Below are 17,388 nucleotides of genomic sequence, written 5' to 3'. Positions count from 1 at the left end.
GCCGCATGCCCTGACACTGAGGCAGCAGTGTCCTCGGTGTGGTGGCGCACGGCAGCGGCGCCTGCTGTGCGTCGCCACTACGACACCTCAGAGCCGGCACGGTGGCACGCAGGGGCGACGCCTGCTGCGCGTCACCCTGCGACACCTTAGCATCGGCTCAAGGTTTTCTCTCAAGCAACCACCGAGGGTCCTCTGCGGCGGCACAGCGTCGGCTCAAGGTTTCCTCTCAAGATGGAGCCTGGAGCTGACGGCTGTGACTCGGGAAGGATGTCTGTCGCCTTCTCCCTCGCCTGGCTCAAGCCTCCCTTGGAGCTACTGCAGACAGGCATCGACCTCAACCGTAAGGCGCGGGGGCCCTGTGCCAGCACCAAGGTGGAGCCGGCGAACGACCGCCCTTCTCCACGCTCCGTGCTCGTCCAAACGAGCACCCGTCCTTCCGCTGCGCTAGGGTGACAAGCTAGCTTCAGCTCACTATGAGCGGCCATCGGGCTGGCTTCCGACGGCAGCTGGCAACGGCAGGGCCACTCCCATTCAAAGCCAAAGAAGATGTTCTCATGCTATCTGAGCATGAAACAACTCTTGTGCTGAGGAGGGCCCTGCAAGCTCCCGAGGTGATGCTGGATGATGTTGTATAGGCACGTCCAGGGCGCCTTCGCCCCCAACGACTGAGAGGAACCTCCAAGGTGGCAGCTCCACTCCGGCGGAGAACGTGCATGCCTTACGGGGCGACGGCCGTAGGTTACCACTAGATAGGATTGAGTGTGTTTCTCCTTTGTAATGATGTGGTGCCTACGAGTGGTCCAGAGCGATAAGGGTCCGCCCTTGTAAACCCGACCTCTGGCTTCATCGCACAAACAGGCGACACCAGCAAGTGGTCCAGAGCGGTAGAGGTTCGCCCTCGTAATCCCGACCTCTGATGTACACCACGAATCAAGTAATGAAGGAGATTTGCTTTCTCAGTCTTATCTTTACATTAACTTAATGGTACTTGTCCGTTCGGCTTGACTGTTTCCTTCTTTCGTGCGGAGTCTTTCCGTTGTTGCTAACGATCCACATTGAGTTGCTGGCTTGTGGACAGGCTGTGATACCCCTTCTAGCTGGAAGTCGGCTCGAACTCCTAGAGACCTGCTATGGGGAAGTGGTGCTTGTATCCTGGGGTGGAGAATTTCTGCGTAGCCGCTTAGCCTGGTAATGTACCCTAAGCCTACGCACTTCACTGCCCTGTTACGAGTACCCTAGTATCTGAAGCTGCCATACCTAGGGGTCCGGACTCCTTTCTAGTATAAGGCGTGGTTTCCTATGCCCTACCACGGGACATATCTCATTAGATCGATGGCGACAGCTCAAGTCCATTCCGGTGGACCGCTCCGGCGGAGTCCGCTCGCCACGGTCGCTCAAGTCCACTCCAGTGGCCCGCTCCGGCGGAGACCGCTCGCCACGGTCGCTCAAGTCCACTCCGGTGGCCAGCTCCGGTGGAGACCGCTCGCCACGGTCGCTTAAGTCCACTCCGGTGGCCCGCTCCGGCGGAGACCGCTCCTCACGGTCGCTCAAGTCCACTCCGGTGGCCCGCTCCGGCAGAGACCGCTCGCCACGGTCGCTCAAGTCCACTCCGGTGGCCCGCTCCGGCGGAGACCGCTCGCCACGGTCGCCTGGAGCTGGGTACGGGGAAGTGGTGCTCGCTCCCTGGGCGGTCTGAGGTCCGTGCAGCCACTTAGCTTGGTTCCGTACCCTAAGCCTGCACCTTCGCCGCCCTGCGGAGAGCGCTCTAGTACCTGAACCTGGCAACAAGTGCTCCGGCCTTTAGGGGGTCCGGAGCACCCGCTCGCGACATGAGCAAGCCAACACAGCCAAGTTGCGCAAGAACACATCACGATAATGGCCCCACCTGCGGGTTCGTACCTCCCCCGAGGTGGGGCCCGGGGGCCACTGTCGGTACCTCTGGACTAGGGTACACCCCTCTTGCTGTGTCAAGACTCGCGTAGTTATCCGTAACTACGCCCTAAGGGGCTAAACAGTCGGACCCCTGGGGTCTGGCTCCATCTCATCAGACCAACAGACCCGGACCCACTTTCCGCTCGGGGACGGGTCCGGTGTCACCACGTGTCCTAGAGGTGTTGCTGTGTCTAGGCGAGAGCCTCGTAGTTATCCTTGACTACGTGCTGACGGCCTGAGCAGCCAGGCCCTCGTGGTCCGAGGCCCTTCTCACCCGGTCAACGGCCCCGAACCCGTCCCTTGCTAGGGAAAGGTCCGGAGTCGCCACATGTTCCAGAGAAGGGAACGCTCACCCAAAACAGCCGGGGGCCCTGGACCCCCCACGGGGTCCCGGACCCCCATATTTTATCCGGACCCCTCAGCGGGGAGGGAACAGACACCCCGCTTGGGGGGTCCGGAGCCGCCACGTATTCGCAGGCGCAGGCACGCGCGCGGCTGCGAGGCTTCCTCGGGAAGACTCGCCCACCTATCGCAATCATTACGGGAGTCGTTAAGTGCGCTCTGCCACAGTAGAGCCCGATGTGACTTTTGCCAGGCTGTACTGTTGATCGCGCGTTACCGAGGAGCACAGTGCAGCCGCTGGTGCCACCCAGGCCACGCACGTCAGTCTGCAATGCCAGTTAGACACGACAGCTCGGCGACGGAGTATTATAACGCCTACGCGGTAGACCCAACATACTACGCTGCAACCTACACCGCCTCAACGGGCACCTCGCCGATGGGACAGGTGAAGACTGCCCTCGGTCAGAGAGTCTACAGGGCGATGAAGCGTATCCGGCAAGAGATTCACAAAACACTGTTAATGTCTTTCTCGTGGTATACTATACATCCTCGTTGGGCCCACCTGTCGGGGTCCAACACCTGTGTACGTGCCTCCCTTGCGCTATAAAAGGGAGACGCCCGTTAGAGAAGAACTCAAGTAGAACCAGGGGACTTGAGGAGAGGATAGACTCATCCACAGACACAAGAGCAATACAACTCTCATTGGATGTAGGGTATTACGCTCTGGCGGCCCGAACCACTCTAAATCCTCGAGTTTTCTTGTGTTCTTGCTTCATGAGAAGATCTGGATAATCGATTGCACTTCCCCGAGTAACCACCCTCTGGGATTAGGCGGGTGCTAAAGAGGACTGAGTCAGTAGTTCGGCGCTTCATCATGACCTCGACGCGCGGCTCCAGAGCCTAGACTCTACTCCGACAGGACAGCTCAAGACCATCCCTGGTCAGAAGCTACGCACGGAAGCCGACGACAAGATCTCCGGATCTGAAGCATTGAAGGCCAAAGTGTAGTTTATAATACATCGCCGGGCCCACCTGTCGGGGCCCCGCTCAGTGTACGTACTCCCCTTGGACATATAAAAGGGAGAGCACGCCCGCTAGAACACAGGTTCACATAGACTCTCTCGAGATCCTCAGACTCACTCTGGACTCAGCACTAGTCACACACGGGCGCTCAAGCTCTCGGGCACAAGCAATACAACACTCAGTGGACATAGGGTATTACGCTTCGGCGACCCGAACCACTCTAAACGCTGGTGTTCATTGTGTTCTAGATCGAGATCGAACTAAGCGCAGCTACCTCTCGAGTTCATACTCCCTTAGGGCTTAGGCGGGTGCATTCCGCCACCCGGCTGTGGGCTTGCACACCACGACACAGCATGTCACTAGCACTAGGGTAGTCCTAGTAGCCGTACCCCCACATAGCAAACTACGTTGAGTCTTCTCCGCGGTATCCACCCATTGCAGGTGGTGCAGGCGGTGGTGCTGGAGGCGCAGGGCCCTTCTTCTTGTGACAAGGGCAGTTGCAGTAAGGAATAGTGCATGGTTCATCCTGTTAAGCGGCAGCAATGCTGGTATCAGCATCTTCGTCATCTTTGTTACCCTCGCTTACTTCCTCATAATGGTTCACCTTGCATTCCAGATCAAAGATCTTTTTCTGGAGGTACTCGATGAACTCCTGAACTGAAACAATTGGTGCAGGATTGACCCGCCTAGTAAAACCACAGTTTTCTGGAGCATTGAAAGACTGCAAAACAAATTTCATGTAAGGTGTCTCAATGAAGATAAAGAAATGAAACAACCGAGTATTACCCATGCGTGTGGACATTTGAAGAAACGCCGACTGCCATCCATCCCGTCGGTGCACATCTGCACTAAGCAGTCCTCACCATGTCTGCATTTTGGCCACGGTTCTCTACGGTTATCGTATTGTCGAAGAGGAGTTTCGGAAAGGAATCTGGTCCAAGAGGCCCCTCCCATATTATGGGGTCTCCCTTTCTTCCCCCTTTTCCTTTCCCAAAACCGTAGTAATTCTTCCCGCTAGACCCACCTCCAAACATTGGGTATACAATGAGCTTTGGTGTTTGAGTGTTGTTGGGAGTTCACAAACTTTGAAGTATTTATAGGCGCACAAAGGTCTGATACCTGGACTGTGGAGTGTAAATGCACCTGAAAAGACTACATGACAACACAGTGAAGAGGCTAGCTGACCGAACACTGAAAAGGCTAGATTCGATTCTCGAACTGACTACTCGATGCATCTCTGTGCATGCAGAGCATCTAAGTGCATGCAGACTCACAGCACTGCATTGCTGCCGCTCGGTCGATCGTGCCTAGATGCCGCCTTCCCCACTACATGCCACAGACCTTCGCTGTAGAATGACAGGTCCGTCGTCCTCGCCAGAGAGACTGCTTTGAAGGTGAGCTGGTGTGGTTGCCGTGTTGTCACATCTTTTTGAAATGGTGAAAGGGCACTGCTATTGGGCTGTCGTCTTTTGTCATGTATGTCTGGGCAAACAATGCGACATGTGGAAAACCCGTGATCGCCGTGCTGAGCAGTGGCAACCTGTGATCTCGTACTCGCAGCTAGATACACTATGGTCCCTATTTTGAGCTATACGAGCATGTCACGAAGTTTACACTGTATGCGATAGTCGTCATCATCGTCGGCGGGATCTCGGCCGCTAACTCCTACCGCACCTAACTTGTCCTTCATTAAATCACGGAAAAAATTCGCAAGAACTTCCCTTATTTCACGAGCATTATGGAACCCACAAACAAAACAAGTTCACATCAATAGTATCTATAGAAACAAATGACAAGTAAACTACCACAATCATAAACAACCGTAATCCAAACAGTCAAAACAGTCCATACTATTCAAATAAAAAAATAGCACAATCAGACAGTCCATAAAGTATATATGTACAACCCAATTAATTCCTCCCTCCTTGCTACTCCTAGTCTTGCCCTTTCCAAGAGCATCCGTGCCTGGAGTGTACCGTTCCCTAGGACGGCACTGCCTATGCGCACGAGGCTATGTCTGCTGTGTCGAAGGAGCATCCTGCAGCTGAGACATTCCAATCTCCTGAGCGACGTAGTCGAAAGTATCCTGTGTATTACGGGACGAGCTCTATCCTGCTGAGGCTGTAACGGAGGGCGTAGAAGTGCCAACGCCTGGAAAGGTGTGGGTGACGCCTTGCACGTCCCTTTGCACCGAAGTCCTGCATCCAAGACGGCTGGCAACACGGCGTAACCGTTTTGCAACTCTTTGTATTGCAACACTTGTCATCGTACCACATCTCCAAGAACCTGTTATGGGTTCGAGGACAAAGCAGGGGCAGTACTTGCACAAATGCAAATTGCTCGTTAGTACAGTACAACATAGTTGAAAAAAGAGAGAGACCGGCAAAACCAATTACCGCCCCCGCTGCAATGCGTCGTCCTCGATGGTCCTCGTAGTAGTGCTCCAGCAGGTGGGGTAGTGCCATCCTACAAAAAATAATTAACATGTTAGACGCATATTTTTGCAATGAAATTTTCATGACAAAATATAAAAAAAATAAGAATAATATTGAAATTAATGGTAACAACTAGTATAATAACAATTGTAGAACTTTATACAAGATTTATGGGCACCTGACTAAGAGTCCAAAAGCATGTTCGTGAATTGTGCCCTAGCCTGCCGCAGCGGCCGCACTGGTTTTGCTCGGGCTCTTCCACGAAGGGCCTCGCTCTTCCCCTCTTTGTCCTGCCCGAAATCTGGTCCATAGCCATACCATGTCTAGACCTCTTTCTGCTTCCACGTTTGTCCCAACGGCATGCTCTATCGGCAATGTATACCGGCCCCGTGTACTGTGGCCACTGACTCTCATCGAGGAATGGCTCGAATCGCGGAGACCAAGTTTGCACAAGTTTGTCTACAGTGAACTCTGGGGGTATGCTCCTCATGTAGGAAAAATTGTGATGCCGTGCTGCTGCAATGTAATGAGAGCATGGAAAGTGATACTGCCTCGGTCTCCCACATGTGCATGAAAAATTCGACAGAAGGACAACATATTTTCTTCGAGCCCGCACCTCTCCGTCGGACGTTGTACCTCCCCGTTCCGTGACCTCATATTTACCCATGCTAAGATCGAACAATCTGACCTCATGTGTGTGGGCAAATCCCTTCGCATCGTTTAGATGCTCATTGGGTTTTGATGGCAACAAATCACCTTTGTTCTGAAGTTCGACAGCGTCTTCGTGTTTGGTATTGAACATCGCTACCAATTTTGTGAATGTGAACTCTACAATAGCATTTACCGGCATGCCACCTATACCCTTGAGCGCACTGTTAAAAGACTCAGCCATGTTGCTAGTCTGAAATGAGTACCTCCACCCAGCTTTGTCATAAGCTCTTGTCCATTTCTCACGGTGCCTCAGCAGTCCTCTTAGCCAACTCCTGCCTTGTTCGTTTGTGGCCGTCTTTAATTGCTCAAACTTCTCCTCAAATAATTGCACCTCCAACTGTCGAGCTACTAACTCAAATAGTGCAAAGTTATCGTTGTCATCATCTTTCTTAAACAAATTCTCAGCAAGATGACGAGTGCACCAACGGTGGTGCAACGGTGGGTAGCCCGGAATCTGCTCCTCTACAGCACTAAGTATACCATGGTGCCTATCTGAAATGACACAAACCTCTCTGCTAGGGCCTACAACATGTCTCCGAACAAGCCACAAGAACCATCCCCAACTGTCTTTGTTCTCCCTCTCCACCAAAGCAAATGCCAGAGGAACCAACGTATTGTTAGCATCACATGCAATGGCTATCAATAGTGTGCCCATATACTTGCCGAGGAGAAATGTACCATCAATGGAAAAACACCGGCCGACATTGTCTGAAGGCCTCCACGGACTGCGGAAAACACCAGAAAGCACAGAAGAAAATTTGTCTCCCATTCCTCCATTCATCCGGTTTTGGGATGTACTCATAATGCATGCCTGGATTAGCTGCTTTCATTACATTAAACATTGCTGGCAACTTCTCATAAGCCTCCTCCCAATCCCCATATATCATCTTCCAGGCCCGTTGCTTTTCCCGCCATGCTTTTCCATACTTGATTCTGTAATGGAATAGTTTCTCTGTTAATGCAATAATTGAGTTAATCTTCATATTGGGCTGTTCCTTCAATATGGAGCACAATCTTACTGCAATTAGGGTAGATGTCAGCTGTCGGTGCCTCTGTTCTAGCTCTTCTTCGGCACAAGTGTGAGGTCCTACAACCTTTGTGATCTTGAACTTTCCCGTGACTTTCTGTTTCCGAGCACAGACCCGCCAATTGCAATTTGCCTTGTCGCACACAACTGTGTAGCGTCTCTGCACATAAGCATGCTTCACCTTGAAAGGCCTTTTTCGTTTCACTGAGTACTCCTGCAACCACCTCCGCAGTGTAGGCAGGTCCCTGAAAACAATGCCCTTCTTAACTTCTAGTACTTCATCATCACCATGCTCACGACACTCTAAGAGATCAACTTCTCTTCCTTCTGCATATGCCTTGTCAAGATTCCGGACATCACTGAATTCTGGCACGTCTGGATCAATATCAGGACAAACTTGTCTGATGAGCTCTCTATCTTCTGCGCTCAATGGGGGTATAGGACGGTCATCATCTGAATCTACAACTCTTTCATTCTCATAAGGCTCCTCTTGATCATGATTCGACCATTCCACATTATTAGAGCCCCGCACTGTATGGACTGGTGCTATCTTTGGAGTAATACCTACATTATTAGGGACATCTCCTGCATTTCGTTCATAAATAGGAAAAAATATGTTGGTACCAACAAATGGAATAAAGGGTCAAATCGAACTGAATGAAAATATTTACCAAAGCGACTTACTTGGATGATTCTGGCTAGTAGGTATCTCCTGAGGAGATATACCAACATCAAGAACAATCCCAGTTTGATTCGGACCGGATTGAACATCAGGGACCCGAACCCCATCATCATCATCGATCTGAATGTTTGGTAAAGACAGATCTGCGGGTGTCGAATTACCCCCTTCGGACGATAGCACATGAGGCATTGGCTGATCATTACGAGGTGGACACACTAGTGGGGTGGGATCTTTTCAAACCTTCCGCATAACCAAATCAAGACATTGTATCTCATTCTTCATGACAATATTGACATATCTATCCCATCCAACCTCAGATGCAATTCGGACTTGCCGGCTAAAAACTCGGCCAGATTTATCATAATGCAATACCCCCACAACTGCGATGTCATCATCTGTTGAATTCCAATCTAGCTCCTCACGAGCCCTAGCAATCAGCTCACTAAACAGCGGCCGAGTATCAAACATCAAAGAAACACTCTCCATTCCAACAAATGTGACATTCGAAAACTGATTTGTCTCCACAATTCCTCCATGATAAACGGTCACTACATTGTCCATCTAGTTGGTGTGCACGACACGAAACTTGTAATTAGATTGACGCATTTCTTAACTAAACTTGCTCATATCACTATACATAAATTTTCTATCTAAACTTGATAGCTAATTGTATTAATTTCCTAACTAAACTAAATATCATTCTTTTCTACTTTAACATTTCTAAAAATATTAGTGAACTACATAAGTAAATATATCCACTAACCTAATTGTAGTCAATAACTATATCAACTAACTTAGTTATAGTCAATAACTATAACTACTAAACTAATTATACTAAATAACTATGTGAACTAAACTAATTATAATCCAAAAAGACTTCTAAAGATGAAGTAAATAAATTTTCTATATAACTTGATACCTAACTATAGTAATTTTCTAAGAAAACTAATTATCGTCCATTACTACCTTCATTTTCTAAATAAAATTGATAACTAAACTACATAAATTGATAGCTAAGTATGTCAACTAAATATCGATCAAACTAGTTGTAGTAAACAACTATCTCAAATCAACTAATTACATTAATATTCAGTGTTACTATTTTGCAAAAAAAGAGAGAAAAACTTATATACCTTGGAGGGGGCCCTCAACCACCGGCGGGCCTCGCCTCCCCCACCCCGGCGTCGGCTCCGGCCGGGGCGCGGCAGCAAGCCGCGGAACGCAGCGGCCGGGCGCTGCCCGCTCGCCCTCCGAGCCGGCCGCGGCCCCGGCGCCTGGTTTCGGGGGAGGGCCGAGGCAGGGGACGGCGGGCGAGGGCTGAGGCGGGGAGGACGACTGCGGACGACGGTGGTGGCGGCGGCGGCGGGAGGATGACGGCGGTGGCGGCGGCGTGTGCGGGGCCGAGGGAGGGGCCGGGGAGGAAGGCGCCCCGCTCCGGTGCCTGGTTCCGGGGGAGGGGCGACGACGATGGCGCCCGGCCCCGGCACCTTGCTTCGGGGACGACGGCGGCGGCGGCGGCGGGGGCGAGGGCTGGGGCGGGGTAAACGGCGGGCGGGCGGCGCGGTCAAATGGATTGACTGCCCTCTTTGCCCGATGGTGAAACAGGCTCGGCGCCGAGAACGGTGGCGTCGATCTCGGTGCCAAGATCCACGGCGCCGAGCCTAGGGCCACGTCGGATGCCAGGTTGGCCAGGTGATTGTGCGAGCGTGGCGCCTCGGCGCCGTGATCTGTGGCGCCGAGACGTGTTAGCTCGGCGCCGCAGTTTACGGCGCCGACCCCAGGGTCCATTTGTACAAAAAAATTACAAAAAGAACCTATATGTGAAATTTTTTCGTGAAAAAAAAACTAAATTGCAAAAATTGCGGCCGACTCATTCGGATTCAGGTGGTGGCCCGGCGCATGCGTTCATTGAGACACGGCGAGATGGCCTGGCAGGGACAGCCACCCTTGTGTCATGTCGGAGGAACACCTTTACAATGATACTCTCTAGTAGCCATACTAGCTGGTTATCTTGTGACGAGTTGATGGGATTAGTCAGAGGAGGAGGGTTGATGGCAGGTTGACGTGGAGTTCACGGGGCAAGCTTTGCAGGGCTTCAGCCTAGCTTAATGGAGCAGTGATCAACGTGCAATGCCCTGCTGCTCCGTGTCGTCTATCCTGCAATGCCACCACGTTCCGTGTCGGTCGCTCGGTCGGGTTCTGAGACGCGTGTGGGCGGCCCTAGCGCCAAGCCATCCGGGATGCTCCTTTTTGTTTGTTTGTTTGTTTTCTTAGAGGTCAGAGGATTACTTTTTTTTAGTGTTTTGTATAGCCTTCTGGAGAGGACTCCTTTCATTTGCTTTCGGATCCTTTCCCCCTCTTTTACCGTGGCACCTTGCTTTTTCTTGAGAGAGAGAGAGAGGTTTTATTTTCTTCAATGTAAAACGTTTACATCCATGAATATAGAATGGAAGCCATGTTTCTTTCTTCTTTTTTTTTGAGAAACGCCAAGTTTCTTTTTAATTACACCACACGCAGCGAAGTTAGGAGGGAATGGGCTGTATTGGGCCTCCACACCGTGGCACCTTGTTGCTCCAGAGTCCAGAGTAGCCCAGTAGGAATGGGCTGTATTTAGGCCTCCACACCGTTCATTCTCTCCAGAGAATTTCTAAACCAGCCCGTTTGCCCCATTTCTACTAGCCCATATGTGAAGCTTCTATCTCTCCAAAGAAAAAAAAGAGGGAAAACAAACCAAGACGAAGCAGCAAAAGAGAAGCACGCCGGATGAGATTTTCTTTTTGACGTAACAGGAGGGGCTAGGCCCCTACTGATTATATAATATATAAAAAATAAAAGGTACAAAAGGAGAGATTGAGAATGAAGCAACGGAATCCATAGGCTACTCAACACATCTCTGAAGATATACAAAAGCAATTTCAGTTTTCAATCACCATCGATACCAAAGTTCTTGGGTCGATGAGATCAAAGATCAGGTCTGAGCTGTTGAGTGTAAGAACCACCAAATTTGACACTATTTTAGACAAACCACCGGTTATTATCAATTTATCGTAAAGATGAGAGCTAACACGCACTCGTCTGAGAGCATGCCACGTGGGCGGTTTGCTTAAAATAATATCAAATTGGGCGGTTCTTACATTGAGGACGTGCGTCACCAGGCTCTTAGGTTGATCAAATCAAAGAACATGGGCCGACGACCTACCAGAAGAAAAGGCTTTGTGCATCCGCTTCTCCAGACCCGCTAGTCCAGAAGTCAGTTCATCTTCCTGGAATTTTCATGCTTCTTTCCTTACCACCATAGGTGTGGGTGGTGCTGGCGAAACTAATACGGGGATAACGAGTCAGACGATTGAAACCCCCAACATTCTACCGGACACTGCATAGGGTAAGGTTGAGGAATAGATTATGCTATGTGAGAATGGTTTTGACATCATTACACGAGTATACATAACAGGCCTTTAGCTCCGAGCCACAACCATAACTCCTTTTAATCCGGTTTTCAAATCAGGATCAGGAGTCCGGAACTAAAGGTACTGACCCTTTAGTCCTGGGCAAGGTTTTAAATCGCCGGCTAAGACGTTTAGCGGCAGAGCTGCTGTTACGGCGTTTAGCGGGTTATAGCCGGAATTTAGCGGGTTATAGCCGGCTTTAGCGGGCTAAATGCCATAGCGTCCACTCTTTCTAGAAGCTATAGCGGTCTATAGCGGAAGCTATAGCCGGCTATTTAAAACTTTGGTCCTGGGTAAAATAATCAGGACCAAATGGCATGTGCAAGGTAAAAGTTATTCTAGGGTTTAGGGCCCTAAACCCTAAACTCTAATAACTCTAAACCCTAAACTCTAATAACCCTAAACCCTAAAAGTTATTCTGCGCAACACAAGACTCAAACTCAAGATATCTTGTCTCGCATGTAGCCTTTTTACCACCCCTCTATACAACACATGTGACTTTAGATGAGATTTTTTTATTTTAAATTAACCCGTGAAAGACCCTTTAATCCGGGTTGAAGCCATAAACCGGAATTAAAGGTCCTTTTAGTCCGGATTAGAGCCACCAACCTGAATCAAAAGGTCATCCTTTAGTCCCAGTCGGTGTTACCACCCAGGACTAAATGTTTTGGACTTTTACTCCCTATTGGAGCCACCAACCGGGACTAAAGGGTGACTTTTAGTCCCGGTCGGTGGCTCCAACCGGGATTGAAGCTCCCTGCCACTCCCCAGCCTTTGGACCTGGGATTAAAGTCTTCATTAGTCTCAGATCCAATGGCAGTCGGGACTAATCTGTTGGATCAAAAATCTTTTCTGTAGTAGTGTTATCTTATTGACAAAGTTACTACACCGTTACAACAATACATCTGTATAATATACTATCTATATTAGAAAGCTAGCGGATCTTATTGGCGAAGTTACCGCACCAGTCTGGTTAATTATCTCTTAAAGAATAATGAATAATTAGCCGTAAGCCGAGACGGAGAGACTAACCCTAGCTAGCTACGTGACATGCCAAATGCCAAGGGCACTGGGCTATGGCTTCCCTCGACATGGAATATGTACGGGTACGGCGTCGTGTTGCGATCATGTCAAATCAAAAAAGAAAAAAGAAAAAAAACATCTCCGCTAGCTGCTTTCTGAATCTATTCCGATCCTAACGGCACGATCGACCAAAGCGGCCAAAGCAGCGATCGAGCGAGCGATGCTCTCGATCGCATTCCCCCTTGCCGTTGCCGATCAGCATGCACGCGCGCGGCCGCTCACCCCACGACGCACACGCAGCAAGATATATGCCGCGTTCCCATCCGGATTCATCCTCCGCTCGTCACAAAGCCAAGGGTATGTTCACGGCATTATCCCCTAGCTCGGGCCAGCGATTTCTTCTCTTTCGCACCGGCATTGTTCGCCGTGCTTTTCCCTCCTTCTTCCTTTCGGGCCAAAAGGATTTCCGATGGGGGATCGCATCTGAATCTGCGGAATCTGTCGATCGATCCATCCCTGTCGGCGCTTTTTCCAAACCCTTCTTTTGACCGGGGAATCTGTTCTTTTTCTTGGCAAAGCGACTGATCTACCTGTGCTTCAGGCATTCCCAGCCTAGACTCTGTTGCAGTGGACGCATCTGCCGGACAATAATCCACAGCTTCTGTGCAGTAATAACTGTCTAACTGAGAACTGAGTAAATGTGTGGTAACTGATTGAAAGGCAAGTAACCGGAGTTGTGCTGACAGCGGAGTAATTGTTCAGACAGGACCTGAATCAACAAGCAAGGCTAGTAGAAGCAGGAGCTAAGCCTTCCAACCCGTGTCTGAAGGTATCAACTCCTATGTGCACAGGCGCAGCATCCTTCGTCCTTGCAAGTAGCTGAGCATAAACCGTGGCTAGCTTTGTAGAAAGTAGGCAAAGGATAAAAGAACGGTGTCCATGCCTGATGACTGACGCAATGCTGTTCGAGCTTTCTTGACGACAATACAGTTTAGAGAAAGAAAGCACTCAATCCTTAGTTTGGTTTGCAGCTGCAGACGAGTTAAGCTACTTCCATGGACGAAATCCTGCAGAGAAACTCTGAATTTTCCTTTTTGCACCCTTCCATGCGCTGATTTTTTCAGAGAGATTTCTTACCTTTTCAGAACAGTGAGGTTCATTCATTCATGGGACACAACTGAAGTGGAACAAGGAACTGCAGTAATATCAAGTAATCAGATTCTTTATGAACTTTCACGGTTTCACTCTATTCGCTTGGCTGTGGTTGGTGGCTGATGCTGATTTGTTATGAGAGAAAAATACTGCTGGTTTGCTGTGGTGGTTGGTAATTGGTGTTGATTTGGTATGTGAAAAACACCATTGGCTGGTTAGCTGGCAAGCTAAGCGAACAGAGTGGTCACTAAAGCTGTTGCATCTCATGGAAAGTAAAGTGTGATGTGCAGTTGGTGGGCAGTCCTAGAACAACGTTTGCATGCCACACACTGCAGAAAGATTATTCAGCGAAGGAACAGCGGCGGATATGATGTGTAGATCGATGGCAATGACAACACACTGGCGAGAGAGAGGATCTGATTCCACTCGGTTGCTCCGGCGGATAAATAGGCAGGCACCCGTGCGCAGCCTTCACCCCGACAGCTCGACCGACCACCAGTCGACCGGTTCAGAGAGTTTTGTTGGTGACCAACTGACTGAACTGACAATGGATAGCTCCTCCGATGCTCATGGGTGAGTTGCTGCTGCTGCTGCTCTTCAGATCATGCCTCCGTTTTCTGCAGCTTTCACATTCTGAATTTCTTCAGTAATTTCTCAACAAAGTGTGGTTAGGATCTGCTTAATATCCAAAGATACATCATGTATGGAACACGACATCTGCTGCATGGCCCACTCGTCATGGACACATTTCTCGAGCCAAATGTTACCATGGTCTGACAGGCACGGAATCTATGCTGCGAGATCTTAGGCCTCCTCCAAAGGTCCCAGCTAGTGATAGCTCTAAGCCAGCAGGAGAGAGAAGAAAAAAGTGGCCATGTAGGAGCTTCGGGAGATGCACTGTGAGAGGAAGATGTATCGGGAAGCCAGCGAGCTAATCTGCTCCGCAAGCGCTAGCGCGGGCTGTTTTCTACTGTTCACTATATAGAATAATGTTTATGCTAGCTCTATGCCAGCCCGTTGGAGGAGGCCTTAAAAAGCAACAAAAATATGCTCTGCTCCTACAAAGCTGAACATGTCGATCCCTAGCTCGAAGATATGAGTACCTCACTAAAGGGTTCAGTACTTCCGTAGAGTAACATTTGTGCAGGGTTACTCGATGACAATCCATGCTTTTGATGGCACAGTTAGACAGCTTAATTGTACAATGTCTCCGCCTAACCAACCCTTGCAAAATGTGATTGTTCTCCCGGCAGGCGTCACAAGTGCGCGGCGTGCTTCCGGCAGTTTAACAAGATGGAGCACCTGGTGGAGCACATGCGGGCGGCGCGGCACTCGCCGCACGAGCCCCGCTGCGGCGTCTGCGGCAAGCACTGCCGCTCCTTCGAGGCGCTCAGGGACCACCTCGGCGTCGGCGGCTCCACGCTGCCCAAGGCCGCGAGCTGCGCCAGCGAGTTCGCCGTGCGCGGCTGCAAGCTCTGCCTCCGCGTCCTCGCCAGCGCCGCCGCGCTCCGCGCCCACCGCGACTGCCAGCTCTCGCGCACCCCGCCGATGGCGAGGCTGCACCAGCAGCAGCAGCAGCCGCCGGGAGGAGGGCGGGTGCTGGCGCTGGGCTGCAAGATGGTCGGCGCCGGGAGCGACGGCTCCCTGGACGTGGTGGCGCGGGTGTGCGTCGTCGACGAGCAGGAGAAGATCGTGTTCGAGACCTTCGTGAAGCCGCTCATCCCGGTGACGCACTACCGGTACGAGACGACGGGGATCCGGCCGGAGCACCTCCTCCGCGACGGCGTGACGGTCAAGAGCGCGCAGCGGCGGGTGCAGGACCTGCTGCTCAACGGCGAGCAGCCGTGGAAGGCGCGCACCAGCCGGGGCAGGGCCAGGCTGCTGGTCGGCCACGGCCTGGACCACGACCTCGACGCGCTCGGCATGGACTACCCGGCCTACCTCAAGCGTGACACGGCCACGTACCCGCCGCTGATGAAGACGAGCAAGCTCAGCAACTCGCTCAGGTTCCTCACGCACACCTACCTCGGCTACGACATCCAGACGGGGCACCAGCACCCCTACGAGGACTGCGTCGCCGCCATGCGCCTCTACCACAGGATGAAGCAGCAGCAGCACCCCAGGCATGACGGCGACGCCGACGAACCGGCGGCGAGCGCGGAACAGGCGTTCCCGGCGTGGAGGCAGCGGGAGCTGGAGCGCATGACGCCCGAGGAGCTGCTCCGGCTCTCCACGCCGGACTACCGCTGCTGGTGCCTCGACGACTAGCCAGCCATGGCTAGCTCCGGCAGCGGAGCCAGATCGAGCGCGCCATCGTCATCACGTCGTCGTCCCATGACGACGACGCGGACGGATATGATTCTTCACCGATCAGGCATGCGTCAGCTCCGGCTCAAAGAATTACTCTATATACTCATAAAGTGTGTGTGACCCCTCCGAGTAATAGTATGATTTATGATGCATCAGTAGTACGAGTGTCACTGATAATCACTTAATATGTTATCTTAGGCAAAATAAGTATGCAATTGGGAAAGTCTCATATAACTGTTGTTTCAGCGCTCATTTCAATTCGTTGGTCCCTTTGTCTGGTGAACACTCCCTTTTGTCCCCCTTTCTGCCGCTCCTCTATCTTGTTCTTCTTGTAAGACGCTTTGTACAATGGAAATGGGGGTTGATCTCGGTTCCAAAAAAATTCAATTCGTTGATACTTTTTTTGAATGCTCGTGGAGATACGGGATATATTGCTAATACTGGCCTTACGGCAAATACATTGCTACACGCATCGGTTTCATAGGTCAGTCTCATGCAAGTCCACATATAATTTTTTATGAAGTGGCGGAGAGAGGAGAGAATAAGATGCTTGTTTCGCTAAGACAACTGTCTGGTAGGCTAAAATTTACGAGTATAAGACCACTTCCTCACCATTGTACAAAAAATTGCTGCTATGCAAATAAAAAATTTCTTTTTTCTATGCATAAATTATCGAATTATGTATTTACTATAAGATATATATATCTTATAAGATAACCTATTGTATGTATTGCTCGTTACATCATCTCAAGATAACATGTCAATGTATGAGACTGTCTATTAGACTAGACCAATATACTTACTCTTAGGGAGAAAACAAACTTTTGTCACTTAGCAAATGTTAGGTTCCAAATTGAGGCTCAAGTTAGAATTTCAAACTTTTCTAAATCAAGGTTTTGAATTCTGTACCGAGCTAGTTTACTCTAGTTATTATTTAACAGATAAATCCTCTTTACTTTGCCCAAAGTAGCTCGTGGGGGACTTTTGTTGATACAATTAATTTCTAGTTTCATTTAAAATTTTCCTTTAATAGAGACCTTACTAAGAAATAAAATTACTATATTAAAAAAGATAAACCTAGCTAGTTTCTAGAAAGGGATAGTACCCTCTCTGGTTCAAAATATTTGTCGTTTAGGATATCAAAGCTTCGATTAATTATTTATACACAACAGGAAATTTCAAAGAAATTAAACATTTTGAAGGCATTTTTAATGTTCACCAATCTCTTAATATCTAACTTAATTTGTCAATCTATATAGCATTTTATATTGTTAGTCAAATTAAAAAGTTTGACCAATCATAGAA

The 17,388-nt window shown here is 50.0% G+C and overlaps 1 protein-coding gene across 1 annotated transcript; it reads left to right on the top strand.

Annotated features, from left to right (window-relative positions):
- The first annotated feature begins 13,973 nt into the window (after nt 1-13,973).
- Nucleotides 13,974-16,341, top strand: LOC120671845. The gene is made up of 2 exons (XM_039952100.1): nt 13,974-14,346; nt 15,027-16,341. Exons 1-2 carry the CDS (start codon nt 14,093-14,095, stop codon nt 16,039-16,041), a joined length of 1,269 nt encoding a protein of 422 aa, XP_039808034.1. The 5' UTR covers nt 13,974-14,092; the 3' UTR covers nt 16,042-16,341.
- Nucleotides 16,342-17,388: the final 1,047 nt, after the last annotated feature.

This window comes from Panicum virgatum, chromosome 5N, assembly GCF_016808335.1.
Source record: "Panicum virgatum strain AP13 chromosome 5N, P.virgatum_v5, whole genome shotgun sequence".
NCBI lineage: Eukaryota > Viridiplantae > Streptophyta > Magnoliopsida > Poales > Poaceae > Panicum > Panicum virgatum.
The sequence above is the reverse complement of the archived record's forward strand: the minus strand, read 5'-3'. Positions and strand labels throughout refer to the sequence as shown.

Excerpts from the sequence above, each read along its gene's own strand:
- LOC120671845 (XM_039952100.1), top strand. The coding sequence starts at position 14,093 with ATGCCACACACTGCAGAAAGATTATTCAGCGAAGGAACAGCGGCGGAT. Across the intron at positions 14,347-15,026 it reads AGCTCCTCCGATGCTCATGG|GCGTCACAAGTGCGCGGCGT; the intron begins GTGAGTTGCTGC and ends TTCTCCCGGCAG.